This window comes from Ischnura elegans, chromosome 3 (genome assembly GCF_921293095.1).
Source record: "Ischnura elegans chromosome 3, ioIscEleg1.1, whole genome shotgun sequence".
Classification (NCBI taxonomy): Eukaryota; Metazoa; Arthropoda; class Insecta; order Odonata; family Coenagrionidae; genus Ischnura; species Ischnura elegans.
In genome coordinates, this window is record NC_060248.1 from 74343413 (window position 1) to 74360380 (window position 16968).

Genomic DNA, 16968 nt, shown 5'->3' on the forward strand with positions numbered 1-16968 from the left:
CTGTATCCATTTTCCTCTGGTGCACTTTCCTAAAATTGAATTGTTATACCTGCTCAAGTTTGTACCTACCTTCTTTTATCTTGAGCTTGCATACCTTCCTTACAATGCTATAAAAAAACCGTATAACATTGGTATTCATTTTTTTAATGCACATGTCATATTCTCGCTACACTTCTCTAACTTACGCACAAGAGCAGGGATTTCCGAACAGGGGCCTGAATGACATGTTAGGGGGGGTGTGAGCACTGGGCCAGTTAAAAGTAAAAATATCTAGGTAGTTAAAATATGTACATTTTTGTAACTAATTTTATGTTGTATATTTTTTAATCAACCTAGGTGTTAAAAAACTTTAATCTGCTTGAATGAAACATGATTGTTAAATCGAAATGTGTAATCTTTTATTTTATGATACAGTAGACTCTCATTAATACGAAGCTCACGGGACTGAAAAACCGGTGGTTCATAATAACAAAGTTCGTACGAACGTTTCTTTTAAGAATCTTTAGTTCATAAAGCTACGTAAGGGATTGAGAAGTGCTATTGTCCTGCAGAATGTAACACTGCATTACAATTTTGTGTGAACGCATTATTTTGACAAACTGATCTAGCTAGCGTGCAACGCAGCCGGAGCCTAAAAAAATGGGTTCCATGGGAAGGAAGAACGGGTGAAACGTTGAACAGTTCCTGACTTCATCTCAGATTAAGTGATACTTTGTTCAGATTGTGCCCAAAGTGCAAGTTCCTTTACGCCACACCACATCGCATCGGTCAACCCAAAAGGTGCCAAATTTGTAATTTCGGGTACGCTTGAACTTCCCCAATTTTTGTATCTCTGTAAGTTCGTAAATCATATATTCGTAAGAAAAGGGCTTACTTTACGTCCAATTTACGAGCGGTAATGAGAGGGTCACCATGATTTGGCAGTTACGAAGCTTATCGTATTATATTGCATGCATACTTAAGTATCTCCTACTGAAGAAAGAACCATAATTGACACTGTCGCGCACAGTTCACGAGGAGAACTTAAACGCAGCGCAATGGTTATAATGTGGCATAGTGTATATCCACCTAAATGCCGTTCCTTACTCGTGGAACTTTGTAATAAAGTTCTTTTTGTGGCAGGTAGGACCGGGACTGAACTTCGTAATTTCGTAATAGCATTTATAAATAAAATAAAATATTTTCCATGATCTCAATAAGATTGAATAAGGGAAATCGGTTACTGTGCGGTAATAACTATGAGTGCAAAAAACAATCTCTCGGCGAGGAATTATGAAAGGACTTCCAGTGTCCAGGTGGAAGAAGGTCCTAAGGGCATTCGCATATTAAAGGTGGCCATGGTATTCGGCGTCCGGGCAAGTGCGCGGTTGGGTTGGGCCGTTAGTCGGCCCTGAATTTTGCAAACGATAGGTGACGTCATAACACATACCACTTTTCATTGCTGTGTTTACATTCACAGCGTGTCCGTCACGTACGTTAATTTTTAGTTAATATATGGCCGGTGATTTTCCTTTGTTGGCTTATTAACGGACTATGAATTTGACGACATTGAGACCGTGAAAACCTGAAAAAACCCTGAAAACTTGAAAAAAAGTGAAAACCTGGAAAAAACCGTGAATTTTGACATTTAGGTAGAGTGGGAACCCTGGAAGTCTTTTGTTTGGTAGCTGTCGCTAGAACCTGTTAAGGGAGAATTTCATCCACCAGAATGACAGATTATAACATAGATCCCTGTGATATTTTAGATATTTATATGTTATTCATAATTTAGATATTCATATTTCATATTCCTGTGCATTTATCGTTTGTGCATTATTTGTTCACGACACTTAGAAATATTAGTGCAAAGGAGAATAATATGAATAACACTGTGTTTTAAATTACTGCAGTCGTAATGACCATTGTGGCATCAGGTGAAAATATTGTCTTGTGGTCACATTAAGTCTACATGAAAATGAGATGGGTCTATTTGAGTATGGTTAGTCTTGGTGACTTCACTGTGGAAGAGGAGACAGATAATTTAAGAAACATTTTGTCACACTGTCACAGCGACATGATGCAAGGGAGGAGGGGTGTGTTACCTTTGACTGGATTGTGATTTTGCTTCATTGGTACTTTAGCATTGCAGATCCTACATAGCATTCTATTCGCCTGTTTTTTTCTCCCTTGTGTCAAATTATAACAGATACATCATGAAAATTACTCAAAGCATGGGTTTTTTAGTGGAGGTTCTCTGAAGCTGGATTGCTTTCCTCCTTGTCGGGTTTTCTTCCATTTCGTCCATGTCCATTGTCACAGCCTTTTGTTTTCCTTCTGTTTCCTTACTGTTTTATCTCTCTTATTGTGTTATGGTCTTATAAGTTAATAGAATCAATGTTGAATTCTGATATAATATATTTTAGAGTGGTAAAGATGCTTCAAATAGGCAAAAATGCTATCAGGTTCTATAGTTAAGTTGTTTTTTCAGTCAAAGTTATGAACTAGGGAAATACTCTGTGAATGAAGTTATGATGAATGAGGCAAATGCATGGCATTAGGAGATTATTACATACTTACATTCTCCTAGCTATGTTTTCATTTAATGAATGCGATTTGTTTTGAAGCAAGTGAGTCTCCTCTTGGTTGACCTAATACCAGTTGCTGTCTCTGATTTAGTTCTCATCTATCGGGTCCCGTTATTTTCATTATTAGTGTAATGTATGTACCTGACTGTGCTTTGCCTTGACATATCGACCTCAGAGTGCGTTACAAATTTCTTATGGTTTTTTTTTTATTTTATTTGCTTGCTAATTTTCTTTGTTTCTCTTTTAGTGTCAGAGTCAGAACTTCCAGCCAGCAAAAGAAGACGTCTTTCAAAGGAAAAGTGACCCATCATTTCTGATGGCTCCCCGCCATCACCTTCACATCTGCCACCACTTTGGTGATATATTAGCATGCAATGACTTCCACTTAGAGGTGGCGTAGGTTGGGGGCAAATGTTTTCTGTTAATTATGTGTCTCACCTACCATTCATGGCTATTTGCACAGGTTGCCCTAAGTGTTGAAAATCCACAAATTGAATAGGATAATACCCTTTTTCACTGTGGATTCAAATAAAATAAAAAAATATCATTTGAGCTTCAGCCAAGGTGAGTTGGAGCGAATAATATTTACAACAGCCATGCTGGTTAATGGTATGAGTGAAACACAATGTTGCCTGGAAGGTTCCTGATATTTCCCATTGTGAGTTGGAAGTGCTTTGTGATTGCATTAGATTTGGGGGATCTCTGCCTTTTCTGTCCCTTGAAAAAAAAGTTGAGAAGAGATTGCATATTTAAGAAAGGATTTGGGAAGTCAGAGTCCGAAAGGGTGATATGCCTTGGCTAAAATTGTGACGTAATATTTTTTCCTCTCTCCTCTTCTTGAGTTGAAACCATGTAGATACTATGCTGCCTTAAACTATCAAGAGATGAATCCTCCTTTCAAATCCCTTTTAAATTACCTGTTGTTATATTTTGTATAAGTGTTGAGTGTGTGGGACATGTAAATAAGTAACTATTAGGTTGTGTGAGAAAAAATAATTTGTGTACATAATATACATATAAGAAAAACCATATACATGTATAGGAAGAGGGGTCATGAGGTAAAAATGTTTATTATTGAATATGTTTGCTTGAATGGACAGGAGGTGATAGTAGTTTTTGTGTGTGAGCTCGAAGTGTGTGTTATCAAAGTGTATTAGTTGGCATAATCTAATTTCCTTGGACATTTTACCCACCTCCAGTTGTGATATTTTCTGATACAGAAACTAGCAAGGTTATTTGTGACGAGGAGCCTCGTTGGGAATCAGTGCATCTTTCTCATTTAACTGGATAAGGAGAAAAAGGGTGTATTTAGTTTTTCAACAGGGTGGTTTTTATTATTAATATTATTCTAATTATATAAATAAGATTATAAAAAAAGTCTGTCAAACTGTAAATACAATTGTAAATATTGATCCTGAATAGACTTTTAGGGTAAACTGTACAGGCGAGACATTAGGATATTTGTATTTTAGTACTACTGTAGCCAAAATGACTCTTGGGAGTGCTGCTTTGTACCTCACTGTAGTGTTCTGTTGATAGAAAGAATGTGTTATCTCCAGTCGTTTGACTTAAGTAAAAAATTGTCACAAGAAAACCACGATGAGAGTATGTATAAATACAGACGAGAGCCTTTTGTGTCTTTGGGCGTTAATTGACCTTGGAATTGTAGTTGGTTTTTATATTCAATCTATATTTTATGGGCTTGCCTTTTCCAAAAATCTCAGATGGCAAGTTTTACCTGTACCAGTTGTTTGTATATTGGAAAGGTGATTTATTGTAACAATACAGACACTGTATAATGTATACTTTTTTGTGTATAGTTTTTAGCATATTCACCACTATGATCTTGTTTCAGTTGAAAAGTTTTCCTTTTACCCCCTCTTTTTGGTGATTTGTACCAATTGTTGAAAAGTATTTCTCCTCTTTACAGTCTACAATTTCAAGAAATGTCTCCACAATATCTGTATTTTGTATTTTTCTATAAATGTAGACTATTGTGTAATATACAACTCTGGCATATGCAGAAATTAACTATCTCCAAATTGATTACTGGTTGCAAAAGTATAAGAAGCCAGTTTCTTGCCAGGAGTATGTTAACCTCTCTTTCTGTGTGTGTACAGAAATGCATTTACAAGAGAAATATGTTAATATTATATTAAATTTTAAAATCAGTAAGTTTGGAAATAATTCATGCTTAAGCATCAATAATTTGAATCTCATTGCCCCCCTATTTTAAGTACAATTGAATGCTCTAGTACAAAATGCTGGAAATTACTAAGGACCATTATTAGCATTGTAAATATTCACTAATAATAATCTATTTGCCTTAAATTTTTCAGGTAAGCAGAATGGTTAGTAATTTTGGAGGAGCCTTTTAAAATTAATGGTGAGAAATGTGGCTTAGGTTCGCACCTCACATGGGCACCCTAATATGCTAGTTTACACTAACATTTCAAAAGTGTAGCTGAGAATACGTTTGAATCTTGTGTTACAAGCATTGAAAAAACTGGGTGGTATTTAGTGCAATGTATGGAAGTCGCAATGGCATTCAAGACTTGAGAGTGTCATGGCTTGTCATTGATAGAACTGTGAATGAATTTCCTTTTAATAGTGTGATCAAATTGTTTGTGTGTATACCAACTAGATGGTAGCAATATTTATACAGCTTACAAGTTCCCTATTGAGTAATGTTAATATTATTTTATGGGGTGTAGGTTTAACTACATTCATATTTGTTCATGAATAGAGTGAACTATCTTGTTTTCAGGGGTGGTCTTTGGGGCAAGCAATGTATTTTGCTGGAGGTCCCTGAGAGCACTTATTGTTTCCCTTTACTTCATAAAAATCATTGAGAAAAACTGAACTGATTAATTATTGCTTTCATTCATAATGACTCATTCTGGCCCTTCCATTTCCTTACTTTTTGTTTGTGGTGTGTATGGATACAGATTATAGGCCTGACTGATCAGCATCCCACGAGACCGCCCCTGTGTCTAAATGTCCTTAAGTTCATCATGCTACAATTCCTTTTATATTTTGATTAGACAGTTTTGTTTGGCAATTTTATTGGTGCAATTTTATTTATTATGTAAAGCTTTGTTAGATATATTGCTCTAAAGTCTTGCATAATGTTAACCTGTTGACTTAAAAAGCTCAGCACACAAAGAATTACAATGAGCGGTTTCGTGTGATTCTTTTACTTTCACAGAATCTGAGATTTTTTTCTAAGATGTATGCTATACATCAATTTCATGAGTAACTGATAATTATTTTATTGTTCGGGGAATTCTAGTGGAAGAAGGGGAGTTGGCAAATTGAGTTTTGCATTTGGGTGTTGAAGGGTTATTATCTATGGGTGAGATTTACTTACTTTAGGTTTTTCCCTTTGATGATTCACTGAAATGTGAAGATGCTTTCAAATGTTTGCTGGCACGAGTGAAACTACACACAATGAGTTTAATTATACATTATCATCTGGGTGGATAATAGACCCCCAATGCAGGTATGCCTTTTTAACTACGAACGAGAAAGGTAAAACCCACCTATAAGAAATCAATGGAATGGATATTGCACTAGCAATGGTTTGTGCCTACTCGACAATAGGTAAGCTTGTCAGGGGTGGTCTTTGGGACTAGCAATGAATTTTGCTGGAGGTCCCTTTTGAGCGCTTATTGTTTTCCATTACTTCATAGAAATCATTGAGAAAAACTGAACTAGTCGTATGATTGTTGGTGCAGTCAGTGTGATATCCTCTAGCAACTGGATATTTTACTGACCACACCAACCACCTACGGAGCCAGTTTTCACCTTATAATAGTTTGCAGCATCCTGGTGTTTTCTACAGACAATGGTACATACACTGGACAAATAGGTTGTGTGTGCATAAAACAAATTTTAGCATACAACAGCATTGAAAGGGCCTGCACCTACTTATTCTAAAGCTGCTAAAGAAATGGCATCCCTGCTGGACGTATTAGTAGTGTTTGTCGTAATATATACACATAAGTACTGCATCAAATTTTGATGTGCTTTTGTATAGTGCCTTGAAGGTTTTAGAACAAACTTCCAACAGCATTCTTAAGAGTGATATTGTCAGCCGGTGAGAAATCAATTGCTCATGTATTAAGCAGTAGCACTTCTAATCTTGGCTATCCAACCTTGCAATATTACTGGGCATTTTAAAAGCTGTGGGAGGAGCACACTATTTATTGTGAGATTCTACTAGAACTAGTGTGATGGTTGGAGTGGCCTTCCAATTGAATTTGGATTCCAGGGGTTTTTTATTCTTTCATTAAACTGTCCATGTATTTATATTTGCTAAGAAAGCTGTTAGAGGGTCCCTGGGGTAAACTGCTAATTCCCTTAGGGTGGCCTTGTGGTGTGGTAGTAATTCGTTTTAATCAGAGTAAATTGTTATCCCAGATTAATGCATCCAATGAGCTACAAAATAGGATCATGCTCACTGCCTGCTAAATATGTTCCATGTTGAAATTATGGTCTCTTCTACTCTACAGTCACTTGATAAATGAATCCCCATCCAGTACATGATGAGAATAGTTGAATTCGGGGACCATTCGACGAGTAGTGTTCTGTTTTCAGGATGAAATTTAATCTTTGAAATCATGCACCCCTCGTAACATTAAATTTTTCTGGGTTTAATTGACCTGAATAAGTTCAATGGTTTGATTTTTAACAGATTGCTAAGGCCATATCAAGCAGGAGGGTCTACTGGTTCAATCCTGCCCTCAACCGTGTGAGAAATGGGTGGTAGAATCAATGTTGATATGTGAAAATAGCGAGTTGGTGGATGTTCAGTGGGTAACTGACTTCACATTGACTTAATGTTGAACTATGATGGTAGCAGGTGATACTTTGTCATCAACGAAATTTCCACTTGAAGGAAAATTACTTTTTGGTTGATATTACATAGTTTATCATCCTGATCAAGGTACCTAGTTATGGGTAATTGTATTTCTGAACGATATAAGTTGTGGAACTGGAAGACTTAGGCATAATAACTGTTTTTAATACTACTAGAAGTTTTAACTTATTTTTCTCTTAATTTGAAATTTGCAGAACATGCTGCAAGGGGATATTGCTATATGCATTATGTTTATTTTTAAAGTGGAATATGTTTGCTTTTCAAACTGCTAATAGTTTCCGGTTCTTTTCCGAACTTTATTAATTATTTTTTCAAAAATTTGAATACGGTTTAAAATAATGCTATTGCTTTCCAGTTGTTTCTCCTTTTGACTTATTTACTCTTTGAAATGAAAATAGGATAATATTGCCTGAAAGTTAGTATAGATCTGGTTACAGAGGTAAAAAAGATGATAATTTTATTGCATAGACAACTCATCGAAGAGTATCAAATGTTTTAAATATAATATGGTGGCTATAATGCATCAATATATTGCTTCATGCCATTATGAGACCAAGTTGTCTTATTATTTTTAAAGAAGAACAAGTTAATGTGGTAAATATTGCCTTTTTTCTTTAATTATTGTGTCATTATTAGCAAAGCCAACCGTTGTCCAACGGTGTCATTCTTTTGTAATAGAGATGTAGCACACACATCTACTGTGGTGTGTACTATTTGCTAATTGGTAAATCTTAGCGAATAGCTCACAGAGTCGATGTGATATGCTATAATTTATTTTTGGAAATGCAAAGAAAACCTACTGTAAAATACTGGATAATGAGAGTGTATGGAAAGTAACTTCGATTTCTGTTAGCATCATTAGAAAGTAGAGCTGGTTAACTCTGGACAGCAAAAAGATTTTTGTCTGGGTTCTTACCCCTCTAGTCAGGGGCGGACACTGGATAGGGACAAGTTGAGAGCTATGTGGGGGATAACCTCCCAGCAGTGGTGGGGATTCAAACAATATTACCGTTCTATCTAGTGTAAATTGAAAAACCGGAGGGGTCCATATAGCCACTCTCTGGATCTGCCACTGGATTGTAAGATGCCAAAAGCGTGTCAAATGGGCCCGAAGTTTGGAGCTAATTTGTATTTCAATTCGTTAAAGTAGGTAAATATATCGGAAAATGTAACTAAATACTTTTGCACAAAATGACAACCTTCGAAATTTTCTATTTTATCATGTATGTGTTTCGTCTCAATAGCCCCCATAGTTCCGCCACTTAGTAGCATTACCAGGATTTTGAAATGAGGTGTTTACCAGAGATTTTGGGGTCCCTCTGGGGCAGTGGCGCAGCGAGGGGGGGTTTTGGGGGATAAATCCCCCCCCAGAGCTCAGATAAATTTGAAGTTTAATGCATTTTACTTAATTGGATCGATGTTACTAATAAAATAGGGTAACGATTTATAAGATGCCCCTCAGAAAGCCGTAAAAATCACCATTTTGAACCATTTATCTGAAAATTCCGCAATTTATTAATCTCGCACCTACAGCTTCCTGGTGGGTATCCCGGTATTAGTGAAACTAATACCGGGGCCTTAATTCCTAGTGCCCCTGCTCTGGGGTGTATGGAAAACACGCCAGGGCAAAGAGGAGTCCGGGGGAAAATTTTGGGTATTTATCCTACCCGTTTTTAGCGCCTCTTTCAAAGGCTCGAGGGGGAATTTAAACCGAAAACCCCTGTGGCTATGACACTGCTTGTGTACATTCCAACCAAGGGGCGCAGCTACGAGTTAAGGCTGGGGAAGGTTTAGGCGCAACTAATACCGGGGTGTGTGGGGTATGGAATACCCATCAGGATAAGCGGTAGGTGCGAGATTAATAAATTGCGGACTTTAAAGATAAATGGTGAGTTTTACGGATTTCTATTTTTATGTATATTTTATTAATCCTTACACTATTCTACTAGCGATATCAATCCAATTAAGTAAAAATGGATGAAAATTAAAAATTTCTCTGAGCTTCGGGGGGGGGGGGGGTCATCCCCCCAAACCCACCTCGCTGCGTGTATGTTGAAATCCATGTTGAATTCCACGTTGATCTGATGGCCAAAGTCACGTAAAATCTACCATTAACAATCACCAGAAGTTTCCCACGTAGATGCCACCACACATTTCTCACTAGGAAAGTAATTGGATATACGGTCTTGATCTTCGCTGAAGTAGCCGCACGTACTCCTTCCAGCTCTTAGACAGATGTATTACGGCTGCATCGTGGGTAATCATAAAATGATGCGCGAACTTTAATGAATCCGTAGAACTGTTATCACGAATAATTTTTTCTTAGTAAATATTTCTCGCTTGAAGATAGAGGGGATAGAAGGAAGCTAAAAAAACATGGATGCAATGCGTACAGCAGTTGTTTTATGAATCAGAAAGTTACCGGCAAGGAGATTGCATAGAGGAGGCCCAATGCCATCCCGTAATAGGCTGATTTCTGTTGCCGCTTCGGTCGCATTTTAATCGGCTTCCAAAAATGTCCGCGGCGCAGTGTTGAGTGAAATGCAATCCACTTTTTCCAATACTTGTCACTGTAATGTTTTTACTGCGAGGAATGGCATTGAAAAGTTGTGAATTTGATAAATCACATCATCGTGAATGTAAATTTCGGTTGACACCCCTAATTTTACCTTATTTCCCCGTGAGAGTCGGATCAAGTTGCCCGTCAGCGACGCGAGTGGCGACTTCTGTAAATCCATTTAAATGCGCGGTGAATGAAAACACATGGTGGTACCGACTTGACGATCCTCTTTTGTAATATTCGTGGTTACCCGTATTACAGCATAAATTGTGTCGGCAGTGATCATTGGCACTCACCCCTTCGTAAAGTTTTTAAAAATATTTTTTCGTGAGAAGGAGAATGCAATTATGCAAATTAAGGATTTCCTTCGCCGCTTCCGTGTTTCCTCTGTTTACGTGTTATGTTGTCGTTATTTGTTTACCTTCAGCTTGTAACAATGTCAAGAGATTCTACGCATTCCTTTCTTGTGCATTGCGTGGGAATATCCCGTTATAGCAGTATATTTTTGAAGCGAGGGAATGACTGTCTTCACATGAATTACTGAAAATACTATGTTCTCTGGTGATGACACAATTTTTGAATATGCCAAGGACAATGTTCTCTTAAACGCGGACTTGTGGATTTCGGAGGACGACACTCACTTCAGAAGAACTAACTTGGACGAATGGCTACGTTGGACTATAGTGCAAAGTCTTGCGAGAGCGAAGTTATTAGACTGCTTTGCGGTACTATGGTCGAAACTGAGCAAAAGAGTGCAGCATATAATACCATTCAACCTCGTTGATGAGTTAAGATTCTACGAATTCGACGTGAGTATTTCTCCTCTGGATTTATCCGCCAGTTTATATGAAACCAAAGAGTCTCACCGTCACAAGGATGGAACGAAGGTGGAGCCATGGCTGCTTCCCGAGGTGGAAAGAATCTTCAAATTGGTGAGCTGCGGGAGGTCCTCACGATATGACGCCGCTGGGTAAGACGAATACCATTTCTTATTTGCATTAAAAATGGTACTGCTTGCAATTCTGAGGCGAAAGCAGATTTTCTCATCTAATTCTAAAGTTTGAGCTCAGGGTCGATACTGGACATTCTTCTATATACTTAGCGAACGACATGCCGCCCTCCCTTAAAAATAATCTAGCTTACTGCTTTAAGTAGCCCAGCATCAGTGTAGGTACTTAATCTCATCCCGTATCCGTTGGAAGTGCACTCTCCAAGTTAATTGAAAAATGGTTTAAGCTTTTATATCAATTTCTCCTGAAATGGCTTATCGCATGTTACCGCATTACTTATTTTTAGCGTCAATTCTTTCTTATTCCATAATTCATAATTCTCTGGTGAATGCTGCTACCCTCACTGTGAATAGGAAGTGAACGATATGTTGGACTAATGCATTGAGGGTACCCGAACTCACTATAGTTCAAATCGTATGGTAACTACCATTAAGGGCGGCAGGGACGCAGCTAGGAATTAAGGCTGGGGGGGGGGTTTCAGGCGCAACTAATACTGGGGTGTCTGGGGGTATGGCATTGCCAGGGTAAGCGGGAGGTGCGAGGGCCCTCCGCCGGAAATAAATTAAGATAAATGGTGAGTTTTACGGCCTTCTGAGGGATATTTTATTAATCCTTACACTATTCTATAAGTAATATTAATCTAAATAAATAAAATAGATTTAACTTAAAAAATTGTCTGAGCTCTAGGGTGGGGTTTATCCCCCAGAACCCCCCATCGCTGCGCCACTGAAGGGCGGAGATATTTCGTTCTTACATGATCAAGCGAGGATTCCTTCCACCAAGAATTGGAAGGTAGAAATTGAAATTGTCTGTTTGAATTTTCGGTTAGCTTTGCGCCACCGGCGGCCATACGATCGTCAATCCCGTGGATTGGTTGAATGCGCTGAACTTCAGTGGTTCGAGACGACCGTCGAAGCATGGGCGAACCCAGCGGGAGGTAGTAGGATAAATTTTGTTCAAATCAAAAGTTATGTTTTCAGTGCTAACGTGCCCCGTGTAAAACGGTCTTTACATCTATGTACTACCCCGCAAGCCATCTAAAAGGCGTGTGGCGGGGGGTGTTAGAACACGAGCCGTTTACACATAAGAAGGAAATGCGAAATTACGATAAGCATTTATTGAAGTCCTTTATGGTTCGGGGGTAAAACGAACTCCCATAACTATCCGTTCGGCAAAATATCTCTCTTAATTTATCGCGTCTTTCGGACCTGGAATTATTGTGGGGCTTTAGTATTTTGTTTTCCGTGTCGCCAGTGGCGAATACATATATGGGGGCGCGAGGGGCGCGCCTCCCCTTGCGGGGCGGCTCGCATTAGCGGACGATGTAGAACCACAGCTTTAACTTTTTATATCGTAATATGGTACTGTCTTGTATATGTGTATAACCAGTTTAGATAGAAATTTCTTAAACTTTACATGTGACTTGATTATATTTTTATTACGATAAAAGTAAAGGTAAATCATGACATCTTTTGCGCCCCATTGAGTTTTTTTCTGTATCCGCTACTGCGTGTCACTCTTTCATATATCCATTCTCAATCGTTCAAGCAATAAAAGTCTAACGCGCAGCCTCTGGGTCTCTAGCGGCTACCAGCCTAATTCGCTTAACATCTGGGCAACGCTGTCTGTACGCCCGTAGCAGCTCTCGACGAACCGCGCAGCCTACCTTTGTATTTTATTCAGTTCGCGGATTTAGTATTTCTGCACCGGATCCCATACGCTCGCTGCATACTCAAAGTGCGGTCGGACGATTGCGAAATAGCACCTTTCCTTTTCTTTCTCATCCGAGAATCTTCCCACAGTACGCTTGACGAATCCTAATTTCTTCAGGGCTATGCCGAAAATATTCCACTATATGTTCCCCACGAGAGGTTTGAGGTTATCGTAGCTCCTAGGTACTTCACTTCGTCTGTTGCCTTTATGTTAATACCATCCACAGCATAAACATGGTTACAGTTGGACGAACTCTGCAAAAATTGTATCAATATGCATTTGCTCAGATAGAGTTCTATCCCCCACTCTTGGCTCCACAAATGAAGTTTTTTTCGATTATGAAAAGTGTTAAAATTAGTCTAAAACCCTTTACTGAATACTCTGTTCTTAAAAAAATTTCTCCCCCTGGTTTTGGAACACCCTCCCTCCCGAACGAAATTCCTGGCTACCCCACTGCTGAGAAGAATTCATCTCAATATGATTCACGGTCAAATGCCGCTCGTTTACAAGTAGTAACATTTATATAGTCCCTTAATAACTCTCTACTTAACTTTTTCCCGTTTCGCGGCTGGACGGGGCTTAAGTAGTCGCCAATCAGAGGTGCTCTCCCCACCACCTCACTATTCCCCTCCATGTCGACCAACGTTGCCAAACCGTGAAAGTAAATGTACCTTCACTCAAAAGCAAACCACGCAAACGAACGCTGCGCGATCTCCACAGATTACGCTTGGCAACACTGTGGGCAGGAGAGCGATGTTTACTGCACGAAAGTCGTATAGAGAACGAGTCCTTCTCCTCACTTTGACGTGCCGCTCTTTTATAATTGGCAACAAGAGTGAAAGGGACACAAGGGGTAAAAGGTCACACGCCATGAGTCAGGATAAGGGGTACAACCGATTTTTCTTGATTCAGGGTGTGCCGCAGTGAACAATGTAAATCAGAAATTACGCAAAAAGCGACGGAAATAGGGATGGCAGATTAACCGCATGATTCAGAAAAGGAGTCAAGCGATCAGATTTTTTATCCCTGAGAGGCTGGAGCTATCACTCAGAGGGACGAAATAAATGGTCATGTGAATCGGGTTCATGTGAGGAAGAGGGATAAGGAGGTAAATAGAATGAATAGCAAAGAACCTTAAGCCGAGCTAAAGAAGGAAATTTTATATGGGAAGGCGACAGGCTCGATAGATCCTTTCACTGTTCGGTATAGCCCTATTACAGGGAGAAAATCAATTAGCGTCATAATGATTGAAATTTTATTTCCATAAAACTCTTCTTTTTCCTAAATGACATGCACATTCTTGGAAGTTGGGTAAAACTACTGCTTTCTAGGCTACCAATAAACCTGTTGAATTCATACAGTGGTGCCTTTTTGTGGAGTTTGGAGGCGTAAAAACTCGGATCCTGAGGATGCTGAATGAGAATTGGCCTAAGATATAAGAGATTAGATAATGTATTATGTATTTAGGTAGTGAGCGGAAAGGAGGACAAACTATATTTTCGACAGGAGTTAAGTAAGTCAACACTAATATGATCAAAAAGGGAACACAGAGAGTGTGACTTCACCTTACCATGAGTAGCGAATGGAAAATGAATTTCGTGACACAGGAAAATGTTAGGCATATAAAAAAGACTTGGTTGGGGGCCGTGGGATTTCACTCATAGGGTTCTACAAGTCATGTAAAATTTTGCATAGCTTGGTCATCGCGAAAAAGGCCATCATCAAATTTTACTTGGCGGACTTTTTACGTTAATATATTAATTACTGCGGTTGTGGAGGGTGGTTGCAGACCGTGAGATACAGTTTTTCCCCTTCCCTCCAAGAATCTTAATTGCACATCCCTCCAGTCACTTCAAACTTCCAAACAACTTCTATTCATTGCCCCCCCCCCCCCCCCCCCCCCAAAATTGCAATGTTTCCAATGGTACCTACGTCCAAGCCAATTCCAGAGTCAAAGAAAAAAGTTATTTCTATGGCTAACGATGCAATAGAAAATTTTAATATTATGCCGTGGTTATTAATTCTTATGATAAAGGCAATATTATTTTTCCTCAGTAGGTGTAATAAAACTTAAGGCTGCTCATTGGAACCGTATAAGGTCCTTTAGGATCTAATGAGTCCCTGTGAACCTGCATAAAATATATTACATGCCCACTAAGATTTAGAATAAATATTAGTAGCTTCATTTTTATACGACTCACATTAAATGTCGCTCCGAAGGCGCGTTAACGCCGTACCGGTAAACCATGTTTACCACAGCCAGCCAGATTATATTACAATTTTATTTTTCACATTTGTTTGTGTTGTTTGGGGTAGTGTGGAGTTTGTGTTGGCAGAAAATTACATACTAAAACAGTTGTTAAATTTTAAAAAGTCCACAGAAGTAACATTTTTTTTCCAGTGAATATATTATTTTCTTTATTATTTTGATAATATTTTATGATTTTTAGTTCTTATTTATTTGTTTTATTATTTTTTCCGATTGATTTATTTTCATTTTTTATAATTATTTCTTCAGTATTTTTTTCCTTGTAAACGATATTGATGGACACAGTTATATTTGAATATTAAAAAAATAACTAAGTCTAGAAGAAGGAAAGATATAGGACAGACTCATAGAAGAGTAATTTGTAGAGGCAGTATATATGTGGTGGGAACTTCTGGATCGTAGTTCCAAATGTCTGTAAGAAGTGTATTTTTCGTAGCCCTGAGCCTGGATTTGAAATTTTTGACAATGTGATTAATGAAATCATTAATTGAAGGAATTCTCAGAGCACAGCGGACGTCGTACATATTGTTAATTTGGGAAGATTGAGGAGGAGGCGAGCGATTTGTTTTTATACCTATTTGCGGAGTTTTTTGAGTACAAGCAGATTTTTGAACACCCTAAAAATTATTGTTAGTTTCACCTCCAATTGATATTTGCTATTATCCACCACGTTTTCTTCTATTTCTTTCTTTTATCACAGACAGTTTTTCGGAATAGGAGAATGCTGTAGCCAGCAGACACTCCCGTTGCTCCTGGAATGACCCGTCCAAATTGAAATTAGTTCATAGCCCTTCACTGAGTACCGTTTTTTTCCCCTCATGGTTTTGGACTTCCCCCGAACGAAATTCCTGGCTACCCCAATGCTGATAAGAATTCATCTCAATGTGATTCATGGCCAGGTGCCGCTCTTTTACAAGTATAATCGCTTGCAGAATTTCCTGCAGTAATTGTGAAGAACAAGTTTAAAGAGGCTGAGGGAGTTAGCGGTGCTGTTATTCCAGTACCGAAATCATAATAACCGTTATTACACATCCGGAAAAAAATCTTTGTCCATTCGAAGAAAGAGTTTTTGACTTCGTGATATGAAGGAACCATCTGTGAAAATGTTGGCAGACTGACACAGTAACATCGCACGTTGCATATTTTCAAGGATATAGTCACACCAGTAGAGTTAATTATTGCATATAGTCATAAGCGGATTTAGGGGGGGGGCACGTGCCCCCTCTCAGACGCTTATAAATATATAAAAAATGTGATAGATCAATGTATAACGGAGCCTCGATCATTTAATTTCGTATTAATAACTTTCACATTAAAATAAAGAGAATAATACGTACAGTTATTGTTTTATTTTGTTTTTAATCTCAAGTATGAGACGATGGTTTGCCTGTGAGACTCTAGTGCCTCCTAAAAAAAATCCTGGATCCGCCCCTACATATATAGTTTAACTTTTTCATTGGTAACTTTAATGATTGATATATGTATCTCCACCGAAAGTAAGAGTGCCACATTTCCACTAGATTCGACGTGGGAATTAAAACACAATAGGGTAGTTTCCTTCATCAAAGAAAACGAAAGGGATTGATTGCGATTCGTTACCCACCATTAGTCTATTCAAAATATACAAATTATTAAGTTTTAGAAATCCCAGTTTAGACGAATGTAAATGGTCGATTTTAACCTCATTTGAAACAGGCCAGATTGGAGGGCATGCGATGCCATTCCACGTGACGTCACAGGGACCTAGATGCCATACGGGTAGTCAGGAGTTTTACATCGTCTGAGGTTACCAATGCATGCATGTGGCACAGAGCTCAGGGAAACAGGGGAAACATCTCTTCATAATCACCTATTAAAATTGCCTATGGTCGGAAAGTTTCCTTCAATAATCCTTATTTAAGCCAAGCGTTACCTGCTGGCAGGGTACTCTGCTGCCTGCTTGCAGCCTGAATCGTAGCGGCGCTCATAGC

General features: G+C 38.5%; 2 protein-coding genes across 3 annotated transcripts in view; both read left to right on the forward strand.

The window, feature by feature from the left end:
• Positions 1-5422, forward strand: part of LOC124156021 (mucin-19-like) — a 63655-nt gene extending 58233 nt beyond the window's left edge. For both annotated transcript variants that reach the window (XM_046530301.1, XM_046530302.1), the window contains exon 10: positions 2812-5422. In XM_046530301.1, coding sequence (XP_046386257.1) covers positions 2812-2867 — 56 coding nt within the window. In that variant the 3' untranslated portion in view covers positions 2868-5422. The remainder of the gene's footprint in view (positions 1-2811) is intronic.
• A 4979-nt stretch (positions 5423-10401) lies between these two features.
• The window catches only part of LOC124156022, a 31577-nt gene continuing 25010 nt past the window's right edge, over positions 10402-16968 (forward strand). Inside the window, exon 1 of the mRNA XM_046530303.1 lies at positions 10402-10976. Within this exon, the coding sequence (XP_046386259.1) occupies positions 10558-10976 (419 nt within the window). The 5' untranslated portion in view covers positions 10402-10557. The remainder of the gene's footprint in view (positions 10977-16968) is intronic.